The sequence below is a fragment of the Gadus macrocephalus genome, chromosome 12 (genome assembly GCF_031168955.1).
Source record: "Gadus macrocephalus chromosome 12, ASM3116895v1".
Taxonomy (NCBI): domain Eukaryota; kingdom Metazoa; phylum Chordata; class Actinopteri; order Gadiformes; family Gadidae; genus Gadus; species Gadus macrocephalus.
The window spans coordinates 11,451,172-11,470,367 of record NC_082393.1 but is presented as its reverse complement, the minus strand read 5'-3'; the positions used below and the strand labels follow the sequence as shown (position 1 = coordinate 11,470,367).

The following is a 19,196-nucleotide window of genomic DNA, read 5'->3' as shown; positions in this document are numbered from 1 at the left end:
GCTTCTTCTGTTGTTCTGTATGCATTTCTCTCATTCTGACCCAGCCCAGACTTTTAGGCACCGAATAACCCCATCTGTTTTCAGGGCATTTGACAGACACTTTTATTCTAAGCGACTTACAATAAGTACATTTGTCATAAGAAGTGCATCATATATTGATGTTGGTACAGAAAGGATGTTAATAGAACCAAGAACCAAGAAACATCTGTTAACACACAAACACACACACACACACCCGCACACCCACACACACCCACACGCAAGCACGTGTCCTAATACACTCAATTGATTATACAGGGCAAACAATAGAGGAGGGTCTATCCCTCTATAGACCCGCATCCCAGCGCCCCCTACTGGTTCAACACACACACACACGCACACACCAAAACACAAGCACCTACCAGCACACACACCCACACTCATGCACGTGTACTAATACATTCATTATACAGGGCAAACAACGTAGGAGGGTCTATACCTCTATAGACCCGCCTCCCTGCGCCCCCTACAGGCTGCCGGATGTAAATTGTTTTGAATATCGCTATGTTGGGGATCCTTTATTTACTACTCCCAGCCCCAGGTTGTTCAGACCCCCAGCAGCTGTTCAATATGGAGTCAGAACAGTCTCATTATTAATGAATGCACAGAGAAGGATTCACAAATGTATTTTGTGATTTATAGATAAATTACTCTCTTCTCACAAATACATTTCAATGCACACACAAATGGATATCGGCATGTATAAATGTAAAATAAATCCATAAACAAAAATACACATTTCTGTTCCACACACAAATATGTCGGTAACACTTCATAATAACCCTCCATAATAAACCATTTATGAAGCATTTGTTCATAGTTTGTTCATCATTTACAAATTGTTATCCCAACATTTACAAACCTTAGTAATGTATTTGTAAATGAGTAGTAATGTATTTATGAACCTGTTTTCTAATGATCTATAAGAGTTTTTTATAAGGACATTAGTTAGGGATTTATAAATGAGTATTAATGTATTTACAAACATGTATTAATGTATTTACAAACATGTTTCAAATGATTTTCTAATGATCTATAATATCATATATAAGGACATTAGTAAGCTATTTTTAAATGAGTATAGATGTATTTATGAACATGTTTCAAATGATTTTCTAACGATCTAAAAGATCATTTATAAGGACATTAGCAAGCTATTTGTAAACGAGTAGTCATGTTTGTATGAACATTTTTCAAACCATTTTCTAATTATTTATAAGATCATTAATAAGGTATATAATAATGGTCTGCTCACATTTTACAAATGATTAAGCAAGCAGGTTTCAATGAGTTAGTAATGATTCATAATATCCTTTATAAGGCCTTATTTATAAGGCAGGTGATGATGGTCTGCTCACCATTTATGGGTCATCATGAAAAACCTTTATTTAAAAAAATCCAGTCTGACACCGCTAAAAGTTAGCGGTTTCACAATAACTCTCAAAATGTTGCAGTTTTCGGCTAACGCTTAGCTCAAAACCCTGTAGAAACCCATAGTAGCTAGCTAGTCTCGCTGCTAATACGTAACTTTAGCGTGCCCACAAAGGCAAAATTATGTTTGCCTCTCTGTTATGTGCATTACGTTAACTGCATTACCCCGAATGCAGTAGGCATACTGGCAGTCGACTGATATACATGTAAGTCGCCGAGTAAAAGTTATAGTAAATCCCACGATGACCGTGTCAGCCTTTTATTGTAGAGTGCACTACACGGTATAACAGCCTTCAGTCTCTTTCACTGTCGTTTTATTTGAGGTCAGCCATTCTAAATAGGTTTTAAAATACATGAAATACATTCCCTATTTAACGGATAGAGAGCAAAAAAAAAAAAATGGACTGGGGCAGAGCCGAGGGACGTCAGGCGGGCGGCCAGAAAACTGCCCCAGGGCATGGCAGGGAGCCTCAGGCGGACGGCCTGGGGGGCAAGCAGAGGCAGAGGGAAGGCGGAACCCTTCAGGAGGCCGGCGGCAAGGACGATGAGGGCTCAGTCCCTCAGGAGACCTGCAGTGGCAAAGAACCCCCTCAGAAGGCCGGCAGCGGTGAAGGCGGAACCCTTCAGGAGGCCGGCGAAGGCGAGGTAGAGGGCAGGTCCCCTCAAGAGGAAGGCGAGGTAGAGGGCGGGTCCCCTCAGGAAGGCCAGGTAGAGGGCGGGTCCCCTCAGGAGGCAGGCCAGGTAGAGGGCGGGTACCCTCTGGTGGAAGGCCAGGTAGGGGGCGGGTCCCCTCTGGTGGAAGGCCAGGTAGGGGGCGGGTCCCCTCTGGTGGAAGGCCAGGCAGGAACGGAGGGCGTGCCTCCCCTGGACGGTCTGGAGGGCGGACCCCCTCCGGCAGGAGCAGAGGCCGGTCCCCCTCTGGAAGGAGCAGGGGGCGGGCCCCCTCAGGCAGGAGCGGAGGCCGGTCCCCCTCTGGAAGGAGCAGGGGGCGGGCCCCCTCAGGCAGGAGCGGAGGCCGGTCCCCCTCTGAAAGGAGCAGGGGGCGGGCCCCCTCAGGCAGGAGCGGAGGGCGGACCACCTCAAGCAGGCGAAGAGGCCGGTCCCCCTCTGGAAGGCGAGGAGTGGGCTCAGGAACCGGACAGGGCTCGGGGACCGGAGTCAGTGCGGGAGCTGGAGTGCCAGGAGGAACCGGGTGGTACCCCAAACTCTCCCAGCGATCTATTGCCTTCCCTAAGAACTCAAATAAATCCTCCCACTCACGGCTAGCTTGATCGTCCGCTGGGTCCAATGTTGGTGCTGTCATTCTGTTAAGGAGCTGCGGGTGCAGGCAGGCAGGTAGGACCCAGACGCAGACGGTTTCAGGAAACGGCACCTTATTCAAGCCTAAAGGCTAAGGCACAGGCATAGGCGTCGATTACGGGGGGGACATGTCCCCCCCACTATTTGAAATACGAATTTTGTCCCCACCAGTTTTAAAAATGTGCAAACCAATTGTGACTGAAAAAATCCCCACATACTCAACCGAAATCGTCGAGTCTAAAATCATGCGATAGGCGCGCTCGAAGACATCATTTATTAGATAGGCCTACCTAATAAACCGTTGGAACACACAAGACCGGAACCCATAGCAACGCCGGTAAACAAACCCCGACTCCCGAGAAGCCCAATCCCTATGAGCTCCCCGCGCTACGGCCATCCGGAGGCACACAGAGCTTTTGGCCGTGATATTATATATACAATTATATTATATTATATACTATTATATATAGAGCTCCGAGAGTCGCAAACGGCAACAATCACTTTCTCCTCCATGCTGCAGTACACCCCGGACTGCACTGCGCTGAGTTTGACGGTTGAACGCTGATTGGCTGTTACGTTACACATGTCACTCAGTGGCCACGCTGTTGAACGCTGATTGGCTGTCATCACGTGAAATTCGTGTCAAAGTTTAAATTTGTCGCGCCACAAATCCTCGTGAACACGCTTGCCTGTGCACGGCGAAAGTGTGGCGCGACAAATCAAAAAAAATCGCCCAATACGCGTCTATACGTTCACTTTGTATGGGATCTCGTCCCGTTGCGTTTGGTGTGAACGCACTGGAGAAGTTTCAAGACAGACAGCCAAAATTGACATTTTTATTCAGAAAATAGCCGGTCCTTTTGCTTCCTATAAAAAGCATGTTTGTGACACTGGATATCGATATGGATAGGCCTACATCATCTAGCCTGCATGTGGAGTGCCACATAAGGTAAGAAATTGGTTTACGTAAACTTTGCTGCTGGTTCTGTTTGCTCGTGAATCGTGATGACCTGGCCAAAGGTTACCCACGGTCCTAAGCGATTGTGATCTGATTCTGGTTGATGCTCCAGTTAGTATGCATTGTATATATAGATTGCAGCTAGTAGCAGCTACACACGGTGCGATTGCTATGCCAATGTGGTTATAGTTGGTTTTGTCTGATTGAGATATGTGACGACTTGGAGCCCGGTAGGCCTATCCTTACATAAATATGTTCTCGCATAACCTGTGTGATTATCCTAAACCGAAGGGTATTTTATTTGCGGACAATTTTCTTATGATGTTGTAACGTGTGAAGTCTACATTGGTCCTTCGCAAGTGTTTACTGGTGGTCAGGATTTGGCAGATGCAATTCTCCTCTGGGTGCTTGCATTTTTCTTCTTTTTTTAATGCAGCATAACATATGCTACCAGCCCTTGCTCGTCTTCAAAAGGCTGATGTTCAGTACCTCGTTTCATTTCGTACCCCCTTTACAGTCTGGCATTGTTTGTCTGGTAAACTTTGTTGATGTCAAGATAAGTGTTAAATTGCCAACACTGTTCTTTGTCCTGTGTGTATTAGTATTAGGCCTACATATCCCAAACTGTGGTTTTCAACTTTTATTGTTCGAATAGGATCTTCATAGGGCTGGCCCGAATGCCATTTTTCAGGCTTCGAATACTCGTTGGTTTTTACGAGCGAATATTCGAATACTCGTTCCAGAAAAAAACACCATAAAAAACAACATTAATAATCCTTATATACTCCCTGGAACCGATTTTGACAGTATCTGCATATTTTGTTGAAGATTTAATAGCTTTTGAACGTTAATTAGTAGGCCTAAGTAGCTTGAAGTTCCTTCGTTTTTCCCCGTGAAAGCGAACAGCTGTTGCTCCGTACCAAATCAGCTGTTCCCTGCCATCTCAGCCCTTACGGGAGCTTTTCAATTCATCCTGGAACGTGCATCTTTTCAGGGAATTTGTACAGTAAATCCATAACAAATACCGAATATTGATTGTCTTATGTGTCCATATTATATCCATTATATTGACTGGGTATTCCCAAGACGCTCACACTATGCAGCAAGCCAGTCAGTTGATTGGCGCGGCGCTGTACAGCGAACGTAAACAAACAACTAAGCTAAGGTTTTAAGTATTACTTTTCCTCCAGAGATCCCGCTAATGTTGTGTTATAAAGTAAAGGGCAACAAGATATCTATTCTTCCTCCACCTCTCTCGCTTCTCTGCTTGGTGTCGCTGAAGCTTATAGTTTGCCTCCCTCCCTCGCTCTGGTAAAGTCACGTACGTGGAAAAAAATAAAATAACGAAGCTCCGAATACTGATTTAAGATTCAAATACTAATTTTCCGAACCAGTATTTGAATAATTTCAACACCTGACAAAACACTGTACAGCATGTTGTAATGCAGCGTTGAATGGATGAATAGCTTACATAAGGGTACCCAGCACTTTTCAGACCACACTCAAGCTTATGGTTATTGTCCCCACCACTTCTAAAAACAAACTGACGCCGTTGGGCACAGGAATCAGGGAACTCTGGAGACAACAGGGAACTCGGGAGACAACAGGGAACTCGGGAGACAACAGGGAACACGCAGGACTAACGACCACAATGACAGCACCAGGAACAAAGGAAAGACGAGGGCTTAAATAACAAACACAACGAGGAACAGCTGAGACACATTAGGGGAGGGAACAGTAATCAACACAGGAGGGAAACACAGGGAAACACACACACACACCATGACACATGGGACCTATGAGATCGAAAAATATGAATGGGTGTCAATGGAGAGAAAATAATTATTTTCTGGTCCCAGTCTTTATATGCCCTGGATTACACATATGTTGTTTGTGGATTTAAATGATAATTTTTCATGCAAAGAAAACTAAAAATGTTCGTGAAGAAGTTTGATAATTTTAGGTTTTATGTGAGGCCGCTTTGTGAACTACAGCTCTTCGCTGCACTCGACGCATATGATATACGTCACCACACCCGCCCTTGGAACTCGGCACAGAGATGGCGATCTCTCTGCCCCACTTCACCGCTTTTTCCAAGGGGAGGATAAAAGCATCGAAAGAGGTGAAAACCATTATAAGTCGGGGCACGTGCAGAGTTTCAGTTATGCCGATGGGAAGATTGTCGGTCTTCTCCACGCCAGTCGCAGGGAGCGTGACGTCACATACGAGCCGTGTAGTCTTTCTCGTTGTGTTTTCTCTACAGCCTTTATCTGAACAATTGCACAATAAACGGTCGAACTCTTTGCATGAAAAATTATCCTTTAAATCCACAAACAACATATGTGTAATCCAGGGCATATAAAGACTGGGACCAGAAAATAATTATTTTCTCTCCATTGACACCCATTCATATTTTTCGATCTCATAGGTCCCATGAGCCCTACCGGAAGGGGCGTGACTTCGCCACTCTATTGGACATTCTCGAAAAGCAAAGCCTACATATCCCACAATTCCATACGGGCGCTGAACTTTTTGAGGAAAAGAGTAGAAGAGACTCGTGCAGACAGTCTTTACGATAACTATGGGTACGTGTTAGAATTTAAAGTCTGTCCCCCCAAAAATAGAACCTCTTCCTTTACAGCTCAACTCGATAGAAACCATGCTTCCGCGAAAGCAGGATTATGCAATGAAAGGAGCTAACGGGCCAAGGAGCCGTTCAGTTATGAACTTTAAAACGGTTAAGTCGAGCTCCGTACGCCACAGTTCTGCCGTTTTGCCGTCGGTGCTGACGTTCGCTGTGATCGTCGCATCCGGAGGCCTGCTGCTTATGATTGAGAAAGGAATGCTTAACAGCCTGGATACACCTCCGCCTCGAGGGACCGGCCAACGGTCCGAGTATACCGCCCATGTCAGACAACAAGGCCGGGTAGTGGACACAGACTTTCAGGTATGCGTCTGCAATGCATCGTACCTATATCGATATTCTGCTGATATCAGTGAAGCGACCATCCAGGGAGAATCCTGAGGCAAAAGTCATTTTGGTAGGCTATTTACTAACTGTATTACCTTGTTATTTATCTAGTGAATAACAACTTACAAGTTACCCATGGGCCTAACAACTTTTTTGATCCAATATTTGTTGTAAGCAAATAGCCAGGAACTATTTAACTAATGCCTTCTTAATTGCTAACCCAGGAAAAACGCTTCAACGCTCCTAGAGCAATGCACGTTGTTACGGAAATGATCATGTCGCAATAGACTGTTACAACCTGACAGAGGTGGGGGTAAGTCATTCATGTACAAGTCACAAGCAAGTCTCAAGTCATAACCTTCAAGTCTCAAGCAAGTCCCAAGTCACTGTGGTGAGAATCAAGCAAGTCACAAGTCAAGTCATTGCTCAGGTCAAGCAAGTCACAAGTCAAGTCATACAAAAATCTGATGATTTTTGAATGAACCCAGTTTCCACATTTAAAAATCGGTAAAGAGAGTGGTTCACAAGTTGAGTTTTATTTCAACATTAACAATAACAATGTCTTAACAATAACAATAACTCAAACTACTCAAAACATTCCAAAACCATTATGTGCATAGTTTGAAAATGTTTTTTATGATCATTGCCTCCAACCTATGAACAGAATCAAATATAACCTCTAGGTAGCTGTATACGACAACAGTTCAAGTCAATCACTCAATCTCCCTACATGTTGTAGAATATTATTTGCAACACATGGCATCAGACATGAATAAAAATAATATTTCAAAAGTAATATCACATACACATACTGTAGGAAGGGGAAATAGTAATACACAAGCCTGAAAGCTGGTAGCAATCTTGCTGCCTCGCAACATACATCGACTTACAATGCATTGCATTTGCAAAAATAATAATTTGACAGTACTTTGTCACTGAGTTCTGAATGATGCGGTCACATTATCACCCCACCATGGCTGAACACACGTTCAACAGGTGCACTTGATGCAGGGACTACTATAACTCGTACCTCCACCTTGAACAAAAATACACTTAAAACCACTGAGTTAGAAGTAGCCTACTGACATGAAAATTAAACAAGTCAATCATCTGTGGAACGGGCAGGGCTCGAAAAACTCCAGCCAATGATTTTCAGAAACACCGAGTGGCATTGGACAGTAAGTACGTCAATCAAACGGTCGTACTGCACTCCCCCTCCCCGCGCGTGACCTCTTCGTGCACGTGCACGTACTCAAAGCTCGTGCCAGAGCAAGCTTCTGTTTGTTGTTATCCTGCGGTAGCTACTGGAGCTAGTTTACTTGCTAATCCACATTTGGACCTAGCGCTAGAATACAACCCTAAACTCCAACCTAGCTAGCCTGCCCTGGCCCACTCTCGCGCATCTGTGTTCGCGCTCTTGTGTGATTGCGCGTCCATGTACTTGGAATGGGTGGAGTCAGAGTCAGCGTTGAAGGAGAGGGGGTAGGACCATTTGAGTTGCGTCTTTTCAAAATCTGCTGGCGTATCGCAAAACAGATATCCAACCTATAATCTAACTTTAGAAAAGTCATTTCGAGTCAACTGTCTCAAGTCTCAAGTCATGAAGACCAAGTCAAAGTCAAGTCGAGTCTTTTATCAGTATTAGTCAAGCAAGTCTCAAGTCCTCAAATTTGCGACTCGAGTCTGACTCGAGTCAAGTCATGTGACTCGAGTCCCCCATGTCTGCAACCTGACATACACTTTTAAAATCTGTATTTGCAGCATTATATGCCATAGCCAGACCTTACCCAGGCTAATGAAAATCATGAGAAATAAGAAAATAACTAAGAAAGAGCTTGTGGCAGATCTTGTTATTTATATGTTCCAGTAATCCTTATCGTGTGTGTGTGTGTGTGTGTGTGTGTGTGTGTGTGTGTGTGTGTGTGTGTGTGTGTGTGTGTGTGTGTGTGTGTGTGTGTGTGTGTGTGTGTGTGTGTGTGTGTGTGTGTGTGTGTGTGTGTGTGTGTGTGTCACATCCAGATCCTTCAAGAGATCCGCAACCGCACGATCCGAACTATGTGTGGTCAGAAAAGCATGCCACACGACGTGTGGTCCCTGAGCCCGTTGCAGAGAAAAACCCTGCTGCAGCACGTCCTGGTTAACGACCAGCACCGCTTCCTCTACTGCTATGTCCCCAAGGTGGCATGCTCCAACTGGAAGAGGCTGCTCAAGGTGCTCAGCGGGGCCCTGGGGAATGTGGACGTCAAGATCAAGATGGACCACCACAGCGACCTGCTCTTCCTCTCCTCCCTGAAGCCTGAGGAGATCCGCTACCGCCTCAAGCACTACTTCAAGTTCCTGTTTGTGCGGGAGCCCATGGAGCGCCTGCTCTCGGCATACAAGAACAAGTTTGGGGAGATCGAGATGTACCAGAAGAGGTACGGCGTGGAAATCGTGAAGCGCTACAGGAAGGGCCAAGGCGCCAAGGGCCCGGCTGTCAAGGGGGACGACGTGACCTTCGCAGAGTTTGTGCGGTACCTCCTGGACGAGGACGTGGAGCGCATGAACGAGCACTGGATGCCAGCGTACAACCTGTGCCAGCCCTGCGCCGTGTCCTACGACTTCATCGGCTCCTACGAGAACCTGCAGCGCGACGCTGAGTACGTTCTGCGGCGTGTGGGGGCACCCGACCATATCCGCTTCCCAGTCAGGCAGCCGTGGTACAAGCCGGTCACCGCGGAGACGCTGCAATACTACCTGTGCAGTCTTCCGCAGAAGCTGCTGAAAGACCTTCTGCCCAAGTACATTCTAGACTTCTCCCTGTTCACATACCCACTTCCCAACACAACCAATCCGAACTGCAGACATTGACGCTTAGGCTATAGTGTTGAAATATTTTTTTAGATATGGAATCTGTGTCTTTCAGCTGTGCATTGTTTTATACTAGGGATCAAGCCGTATATAGACCCTTTTCGCTCAGTACGTTAAAATGCACAGCTTAATCAGATTAAAGCCGTAGTTCGACAATGCTCCTCATTTGGACAACTGCAATTCTCTGAGTATACATGGCGGTGAGAAAATCGATTCATCGGCCGAAGCATTTCATGCCCCGGTACAATAGGTGGCACTGTACCCATTTAAACTAATAGAGCCACCGGCTGACCTCTTTACGTCACTAGCAACACCAAATTCAGGCGGCATTCAAGTAAGATGTTTCCAGTAGACAGCTGTCAGTTCACTTCGGGTCCATGACACTCCATTGTTCCGACCTCTCGGTCGTGTGCGGACTCCTCCGGTGGCGGCGGAGCAGCTCCTCCGGGAGTCCGCATACGGCAACCATCCCTTTCTCCTCCATGTTGCAGTTCAATCTTTACTTCAGAGTTAAAGCCAAAGTTCCTCTCCCCCCAATTCCTTCTCCACCATGGCCAAGATAACCCCCACTAGTCTTTACTTTTTTCTGAAGTACCAGAGAGTGGGAGAACCCGACGCAGTCATTAAGATTCCACATAACAGAGAACATCCCAGTCAGTTCGGCTGCGGTGCAATGAATAAAGATCGTAAACACGTCGGAAGAAAAAAAACTAATTTTGACCGATATGCCCGAAGTTACTACTTTACAACCTTGTTGATGACGAACATTTAGAAAAACATGTAGTTTTAAATCAGCCTTGGGTGAAATCGAAGTGTTACACCTTACCTGCTGTCGGCTCCCAGATCGTAGTTGAGGAGCACAGGAGAGACGTTCCCTCCAGGGCCGATGTTCTCTCGGGGCAACACCCTTCACTTTGACGGGCAGTAGGTCTGCTTTTAGGTCGGAATGAAGCAGCTATCGTTTCTTGGAAGGGCTGGGTAATTTATTCGTAGTTCCACAAACTTTACAGTACACATTTGAACAGACATAACCGGACTCGTTAAATTCATGAAACTGACACACGCTACTGCTCAATCTCCTCGCTCATTCACTCACTCGCTGAGGTCACTCACACACACACTGCCATTCTCGTGTACACACATACGCTACTCTCGTAACAGATGTGTAGTGTGTACTGAATGCTTGATGATGATACACTTATAGGGGGTAACTACATTGGCAAGACACCAGCTTCTTCCATCTTCTTGGCCACCTTTTTAAATAAATTGCTGTTTCTCGTTTTCCGATGGAGACAACACAAGTATCGTCTCCTTATACTTTCGGCTCACGGCTCCGGGAAAAGATCCCGATCATGCGCAGAATGCAAAATGCAATTCCAATCGAATTTAACGCATGCATGCACGCTAAATAGCGACTATCAATCGAATAATCTAGGGGTCTTAATCCGACTATGGGTAACCCGATTCGATTTGATTTTAGTCAGACCAAACCGTATACGTGCATCTGAATAATCCAATAATAGTCGGATTAAGCCAATAATTAGATTTTCTTGAGTGTCATGTAAACGCACTGTGGATGCGTCAGGGGGCAGGTAGACCAAAGTGAAGATATTCATCATTGCTACTTCAATGTCATGCCCTGGTATTTAATGGTAGCAGACCCATAATTTATATTAAGAGGGAGTCTTGTTTAATGGATATATTGGGGGCACAGCAGGGATGCATACCATACTCGTATCGGACATCCGAATCATTCGTAGATACGTAAATACAACACATGAGCATTGAATTTTTGAAGTATGTTTTTAAGTATGTCTTTGTATTGACTTGTTCCTCCATTACATTTTTACAAAATGTGTCTGTTAATCCAAAGACTGAAAGTTGCGGCATGTTAAACCGCTAAAACTTGAATCAATTGTACAAATTGCCACGTTTAACAGGTTACTGCCAGCCACTCATTTGAATGTTATTAATTTTAGTTTACAATCAAACCTAGTCTACTAGATAATTTTTTTGTACGATTAAACGTTTTATTCACAACCCTGTTTATAATAATGATGTTTTTACAATTTTCATTTAGGAATTAAAGAAAAAAAGGGGAATATCGTAACTGACCAAGACTGCCTCTTAAATTTAATCATTCTTTACATAATTTAAAAATGTACTTCCTCTCAAGCAGTCGTTCTCAAGAGCCATTTCCATGCTGCTGCTACATGTCTTCAACACTGGTCCGGAGAGGCTACCAAGCACCTCACCGTTCAAAGTGCTCTGTAGTCAACTCTCTAGAGGACATCCATCTTTCTGAAGCGGAGACACTCCCTCTGAGCTGAGACTCCGATGGAGTGATGTCTCGTTTGGATAAAGGCGACATGGTGCAAAACGACGACATGGTGCGTTTCCTTCTACAAGGCTCTGCCCCTGCCCCTCCCCCTCAGTGAGCCTATCAAACCATAAGCAGACAGCACATTAGAAATAGCAGCAGGGGGGTGCCAGTTCATCTTTTTATTCAGTAATAATTTAATATTTTATCATACATACACAATAAATAATACATCATAACAAACGTTGAAGAAAAACACTTGGCAGGTCATGTCAAAAATTTGGTGAGATAATTCATGTCAAATTATGTGCAATCATTTTGTTACATGAAATATCATGATTTTAATTTTGGTGGATGGAACTTAATGCAGAAGGAGGACCTAAGGTTTCCAGGATGCTTCTGCAGTTGAATCCTGAAGCCAGTCTGGTGTGTATACCGGGTTGCATAGCAGTGTCTCAGGGAAAGAGAAATTCCAGGGAAATCTTTTATCTTTTTTTTTCTTGTCTGCTTGGCTTGGCTGCTACTCCTTAAAGCTCACACTTCTGTGGAGGACAACAAAATAAGCAGAAATCTTTAGTTCATTAAGTGTCCAAAATGAAAATCTTACTTTGAAAAAAGAAGAAGAAAGTACAGACTTCTCTGGCAGCTTCTCAGCAGAGCGGTCTGGGGTTCGAAGGATGGAGTGCTCGGGGGAGGGGGGCCGTGGGCTGAGGGGGGAGGAGCTACGCAGCGACAAGAAAGAAACTCCCTGTCTGCGCATCTCCTGAACAGCCCTCTCGCTGTGGAGAAAGAGGATGGTATTAGTAGGTCATCAAGATGTACATTATGGATCACTGCAAATCTAAACAACCACATGTTATTACTGGTTGTTATTGTTTTATCCTGTGACTATCGTACTCAGTGTTAACATCGTACTAAGAGGCCTATTATTCCTGGCCATACAACTGTTGTTGGGAGCAGCAGTAGTCACTAATGAATGGCTGATGTGTTTGAAGCAGACCAGCAACCCAACAAACAGCATCTGGCGTTTCACTTGAGTGTTACCAACAAGGCAGACGTAGGCCTTGAAATTGCGTTTCTTTAATAGTTAATATGGTACCGACTACTTTAATCTGCACAGGACAGAGATACGTACATTGGTGTTTTTGAAAGTGAATTGTACATTCTTATTGTGTATATACCATTCTTGAAATCTGTCCAATTCAAGCAAAACCAACATTAATTATGGACACATGGCATCATGAAATTTATATTGAACCTACCAAAAATAGATCTTAATCAACCATCTATCCGATTGGTTCTAATAAGCAATATATTATTTTAAGAAATGTCAACAGCTCTAAGTGAAATTAATTTTCATGCCAGTCTAGTAGTCCTTCTCAAGAGCTGTGTCCATGCTGCTCTCTTGAAATATATTCAACACTGGCCCTGAGAGGCTACCGAGGAGCACCCCACCGTTCAAAGCGCTCTGTAGTCAACTGTCTTTTGAGGATGTCCATCTCTGTCTGAAGCTGAGACACTCTCCCTCGGAGCTGAGATACCTCCCTGGCATGTCCTGCACTATCAAACACACACAAAAACAATCTTCAATTATCTTGAATAAACAAGAATGTTGCTCTAATACGCAAGTCATCGCATTCAGAGTTCAGAGTTTATTAATTTGATATTATGCTAAAACCATTTTATTTTGGTTTTAAACTTGGTAATTTGTCTCACATGATCGTCAACATATTAATCTATGCTTTTATATAATTTTTAATGAAATAAGTCTCAAATTTAGGGAAAAAATATGTAGAATCCTTAATTTTTTTGCCATTCTCCTCAAAACATTGTGAACGGACCACTCTGCTGAGAACGCAGAAAGCATTCCGTTTGGGATGTCTCAAGGCCTTTTCCGAGGCGCTCAGACATCACGACCCAGCCCTGAATGGGCAGAGGTCGTCTGCGGCGTATAAAAGAAAGTTGAGTTTTTCAGAATACTTACAGTATAACACCATGTTGTGTGTGGATGGGGAAGCTCCGTCTGAGAAGCGATGTATTTAATGTCAGTGTCCGAGTGAGGGTTAGGCTTCCCGGACAGCTATAGTATTTTTATAGTGTAATATAACCTATAGTGACAAATATAGTATAATAATAAGGTGTGTGGCGCATTTCATATTCAACATCACTCAATTTAACGATCATACACAACAACGGTACTGATAAAGTATCATAAAGTTGGCGTGGGTCAAACCATTGTGATAACACCCCCCCCTCTTTCCTTAAACTCTCAACCAAAAACGAATTTATTTAAATCTCAGTGGGTTCAGTAACTCTTACAAACCATAAAAAGCTGGAGATCATGCTTACCATATAATGAACTACCGAATAATCCTTGATACCATATAATAAACTATGGGATAATCCTAAACAAACCAGATAATAAACTACCGGATAATCCTTTATTCCATATAATAAACTACTGGATAATCCTTCATAAACACAAATTGAAATACCGGATACTCCTTCATACCATATAATAAAGAAGTGTTCACGAGTTCAACAGCCTTACGTCTTGCTGTCGGCCAGTGCCAGGCGTTCTCGCAGCACCCTCAACTCAGACTCTTTCTCACTGGCACTCAGGTGGCTCTGGAACTCCTTCTGCCGATTGTTGGAGAGTAGAGCCTCCAGGTTGTGGACCGTTTGCCGTTCGCTGGCCAGCTGCTTCTTCAGAAGCTCACCCTCTGAGCGAACATCATCAAGCTCTCCGGTCAGCTGCAGAACACACACACACACACACGTTGAACCATGTTGTCATATCTGGCGATACATACAGCCTGGCAAGGTGGAAAGATGAACAATGATTGAGGGGAAGTTGAAACTCCACACGGTTGTAGATCTACACAGATAACCTTGAGCCATGTCCACGCTAACGGCTTATTGTACTAATGCTGTTTTATCAAAGGCTAGGCTAGTCATGAATGTATCCCCGTAAGTTTAGCGACGGCCCTGTCTTGGTCTCCCTGCAGTGCGACCCACCCGCTCCAGCTCCATGCTTTTGGAGGTGAGGTGGCAGGCCGTCAGCTCTTTGCCAGAGTCCAGCTTGACACAGAGCTCCCTGACGGAGGCCAGGTCCGAGAGCAGGGCTGCCTTCTCCTCCTGTGCCCCCTTCAGGTCCTCCTCCAGGCGGGCCATGCCTCGGGCCAGCGAGGACACCTGGGCATCGTAGGCCTGCAGGGCGTGCATGTGCTGGGGGAGCGAGGGATCAGGTTGATTCATTAAGCCAGGGGTTGACACTAACGGTTGCCCGCTTGCCCGGGGCAAGTAAAAAAAATGTTTGGGCAAGTTGAGATTTTTTCTGGTTGCCCGAACGGGCAAGTGGATTTTGGGTGGATGTTAATATAAAAGCTATTTATTCTAATGTTTTTAGAAACTGCAGAACAACCTTTTGTTCCTCAAAACCACACAAAATAGAAGTATTTGCAATTGATCAGCGCGCTGTCTTCTCTTCTCTCGGAAAGCGAGTTAACAGACACGCATCGCTTCAGTGCGAATGTAGCCCCGCCTTCTGTCACTCACTCGCAGTGCGGTCTCTGGCAGTGATTCGCTAAAGGTTAGCCAACACAGCTAGCATCTCAAGTGCAGCACCTCCGCGAACGGTTTAGGTAGAAGTTAAATGGAGTAGTGATGGAGGAGTGCAGTTTGGAAGTACTTTGGATTGAGGCAAATTATCAAGGAAAGTCAAGAACACGGTTTTGGGTTTCATAACAGTGCACATGCACACAGCAATAGCGACCTTTTTCACGAAATTGGACCCTCACAAACTACTGTATATATTACATGAAAGCTGAGCCTCCACTTATTCCCACAGTCCAAACCATATCATTCTGTGACTAAAACTCGCAAATAACAACTTAAGAAGAAACGTCCCCTTTTCTTTTAACAACCAAAAATGAAGTATTACCTTTGTGATTTTTGTCCACAAAGTTGATTCTGATCGAATAAAACCACCATAAACAGATTATCCAGTAGCTGGGCCAAATTTTGCAACTTAACATGGTGTTTTCAATCAATGAATAAGAGAAGGTTTCTTAGGAAATAGGTAAATTGCCTTCAATCAGAAAACATATTCTTCAGCGCAATCTAGTGGCCATATATTTATTTGCGAGTGTTTGGCTTGGTGCATTTGATTGCCCTGAACTTTAAATAGAGGTGTCAAGTGTCAAAATTGTAAGATATCTACCTTTATTTGTGTCTCATAGTAAGACAGCGCTCCCAACTGATAACGACCAACTGATACTGATAATTATTTCAGGTGGAAATGCTATCTTCCACTTATGCTGTGTTCCATGGCTTTATTCACTTTAACCAAGTATTATCCCCATTTGAATATTTCACTTGCACAACAATCTTTCTTTTGGCCCAAAGATGACATTATCGCCCTTGCAGCAACTTTTCCCCTGATATCAAAAATGGCATAGAATATCAATCTTTTTCCAGGAATAGTGTTGAAGTTAGAAAATCCAGTATCGTGACTGACAACCCTACTAGAAATGCGATTGTGATTACGTTTCAGTTGGCACTTAATCTCTCTACCATAGAGATTAAATGATGACAGGAATTAAGTCCTAAATCCCCTCCTATATCCATTTTGAGGATGTGTGCGTTTGTGTGAGAACGAGTGAGCGGTAGACTTGCTCACCTGCTGGATCTCTGTTTCCTGGTGGCTGATGGTCTGGCGGAGGTGTCTGCGCTCTGTGTCGGAGGAGAGCAGCTCCAGCCGGATGGAGCTGGTTAAGCCTTGGGCCTGCTGGAGCTTCTGATCCCGCTCCTCCAGCGTTGTGTGTGCCAGGCGGAACCGCTCTAGCAAATCCTGGCTCTCCTGCTCCTGCACACCCGCAGGGACCCAAACGGCCATTGTTGTTGATCCATCTTTTTCCTTTGTAGCGTAGATTTTTTATTTTTTCTCATTGTTGATATATTCTTTAGATCATAGTATTACTAATATCTTTGGTCATATTAGGATTATCATTGTGATGTGTGATAGACATCCCACACACTCGAGTGTTCTCGCCTACCTTTCATTATAAGTGATAGTAGCCAGTAATGGGCCACAAATAACTACAGATGGAATACTATTCTGCCATTTAGGCACAGATATACCTCTATTCTTGAATCATTTAGGAAAAACAGTGGTTCCTTGCCTTGGTAGTAATCAGTTTCTCGATTCTGGCCACCTCAGAGATGTAAGAGAGAACTCTGGACTTGAGCTCATCTTTCTCGTGCATGGCCTCCTCCATCTCCGCGTGCAAGGTCTGAGGACAGCAGAGCCTACCTCAAGACACTGTACCAACATAGTACAGGACTCAGGTTTCCATCTTTTATCAACTTATTTACAGTGTCTCCGCCATCACAAGCACTACCATGACAGCATATTGAAAGAGTGCAATATACTTCAATGCAAGACTCATTCAAACACAAGACATCCGAGCTGCTATTAATTCAAATGGTGCATGTTGTGCACCTGGTTCTCCCGGGTCAAGGTGGCCAGGTCCTCCTGCAGCCTCCGGTTCTCCCGGACCACCATGTCCTTGGCTCGGCCGTGCTCAACCACCTCCCCCTGAGCTGAGTCCAGCTGTCTCCTCAGGCTGGCTAATTCCCTGTCCCGACTGCCCACACAGCCCTTCAGCTGCCTGCACGCACACACACACACACACACACACAAACACACTTGTCTTGTGGGGCTCTTCCGCAACTCAAACCTAAAGGCAACAACAAGACCTGGGTCAAAATGGTGGGAGGGGTAATGTTGTGGTTTAATTTGATGTATTATAAATTAATTACGAAAATAAGGGGGGATAAAGGATAAAGGATTCAATATAAATAGCAACAATCACTTTAGTCAAACCTACGAGAAAACACAGGTAATTGAAAAGGCAGTTTCTAATTGACAGCCATGGCATTTTCCAAGAACGCCCACCTGCCACCAGTATGTGCTAATCAGAAGGTAGAATAGCAACAACATGTGTTTATGGGGGCTGCAGAACACAGTGTATGGTGCCTAGGATTCAGTCACCAATAAACACCAAGTGGCAAAGAGTTCTTCAGGGGGGGCGCGACGTGAGAAAAAAAAAAAACGAAAAGACCCCTGAAACCCGTACTTCAACTGTAAAAGTAACATAACTAAATAAATGTTCAACCGTTTATCTTCGTGCAAACCATTTAACAAATCTACACACTTGTATCCTCAATAATATCTAAACAGAATTTCGATATCATTTAAAATGTCTTCAGAATCACAGTTTTAGTTTCATACCGCTTCGTTTTCAGCTGTTTTCATTGAAGACGTCAGCCCATTCTGATACACCTACTTCTAGACATCGTAACTCATTCATTTTTCCACCATTTACCATCGTTCAAACCATTATACTAATCTACACACTTGTATCTTCAATACTATCAAAACGGAATTTTGATAGCATTTATACTTTTTTCAGAATCAGTTTTAGTTTCAAACCGGCATCGTTTTCAGTTGCTTATAATAATTTAGGTCACCATAGCAACGCCGGTAAACAAACCCCTCCGAATAGTCGAATCTCTGGACTGAAAAGGCAGATCTGATTAGACTCAGAAAATTCATAGTCGGGGACCCTGAATGAATCTGTGTAAACTGGCAGTTTACACAAATTAAGATGTTCAAATGTATTTAAAAAAGGTTAAGCTAAAACATGATTAGATAAAGTTGTTCAATTGTGTTAAGAAATGTGTTTAAAAACGCACAAAGATGTAATGTTTCAGAAATATGTTTAAAATGTTTCAAAAATATGTTTCAAATGTTTTAAAATTATGATGTGTTTTGATTATTATCAAAACACAAGTATTTAGAACAATTTTTTTTTGTGGGGGGCTCAGCTGAATTTTTTTCTCTGAGGGGGGGCTCACTCTCTCACACTTTGAAAACCCCTGCTGTATGCTATTATATTTTAGACGATTCTTGCAAATTCCAAAAAGGCCTCTAGACATTTGGACCAATACCATAATGGTGGAGAAACACATTTGCTCTTCCATTCACACCGCTACTCAGTGATAACAAGTCGTGGCGAGGGGGAATTACACAAAACAGGGTATTAAAACTCTGGCATTCTCCTGAAAAGAGGCCTGTGTGAGAAAGAAGCACCCAAAGCCATGTTAAAGTCAACACCGCTACCTCCTAGTAACAAACGTGACATTGAGAGTATGAGGTTTATCCAGATCCCGCTTCATGATCACGATGTAGACCATTACCAAACAGGATGCTAGATTTTTTGCCGTTTCCTGTTTCTTGCCAAGTTGTTGTGTAACACGTCCAC

The 19,196-nt window shown here is 44.0% G+C and overlaps 2 protein-coding genes across 10 annotated transcripts in view; one reads left to right on the top strand and one right to left on the bottom strand.

Moving 5' to 3' along the window:
- The first annotated feature begins 6,224 nt into the window (after nucleotides 1-6,224).
- Nucleotides 6,225-11,588, top strand: chst14 (carbohydrate (N-acetylgalactosamine 4-0) sulfotransferase 14). The gene is made up of 2 exons (XM_060068036.1): nucleotides 6,225-6,674; nucleotides 8,718-11,588. Exons 1-2 carry the CDS (start codon nucleotides 6,387-6,389, stop codon nucleotides 9,546-9,548), a joined length of 1,119 nt encoding a protein of 372 aa, XP_059924019.1. The 5' UTR covers nucleotides 6,225-6,386; the 3' UTR covers nucleotides 9,549-11,588.
- cep135 (centrosomal protein 135) overlaps nucleotides 10,517-19,196 on the bottom strand; it is a 27,298-nt gene continuing 18,618 nt past the window's right edge. For 7 of the 9 annotated variants that reach the window (XM_060068017.1, XM_060068015.1, XM_060068018.1 and 4 more), the window contains 8 exons: nucleotides 17,372-17,540; nucleotides 17,052-17,162; nucleotides 16,550-16,735; nucleotides 14,887-15,096; nucleotides 14,420-14,622; nucleotides 13,324-13,428; nucleotides 12,504-12,647; nucleotides 10,517-12,410 (listed from right to left, as the gene is read on the bottom strand). In XM_060068017.1, the coding sequence (XP_059924000.1) occupies nucleotides 12,389-12,410; nucleotides 12,504-12,647; nucleotides 13,324-13,428; nucleotides 14,420-14,622; nucleotides 14,887-15,096; nucleotides 16,550-16,735; nucleotides 17,052-17,162; nucleotides 17,372-17,540 (1,150 nt within the window). In that variant the 3' untranslated portion in view covers nucleotides 10,517-12,388. Of the gene's footprint in view, nucleotides 12,411-12,503; nucleotides 12,648-13,323; nucleotides 13,429-14,380; nucleotides 14,623-14,886; nucleotides 15,097-16,549; nucleotides 16,736-17,051; nucleotides 17,163-17,371; nucleotides 17,541-19,196 lie in introns of those variants that run through there. The other 2 variants (XM_060068020.1, XR_009528505.1) reach the window with 2 other exon arrangements.

What these genes read in the sequence shown, in the direction of transcription:
- chst14 (XM_060068036.1), top strand. Translation starts at nt 6,387, where the DNA reads ATGCTTCCGCGAAAGCAGGATTATGCAATGAAAGGAGCTAACGGGCCA. An exon ending in TAGTGGACACAGACTTTCAG is followed by an intron (nt 6,675 to 8,717) that starts GTATGCGTCTGC and finishes TGTCACATCCAG; the next exon opens with ATCCTTCAAGAGATCCGCAA.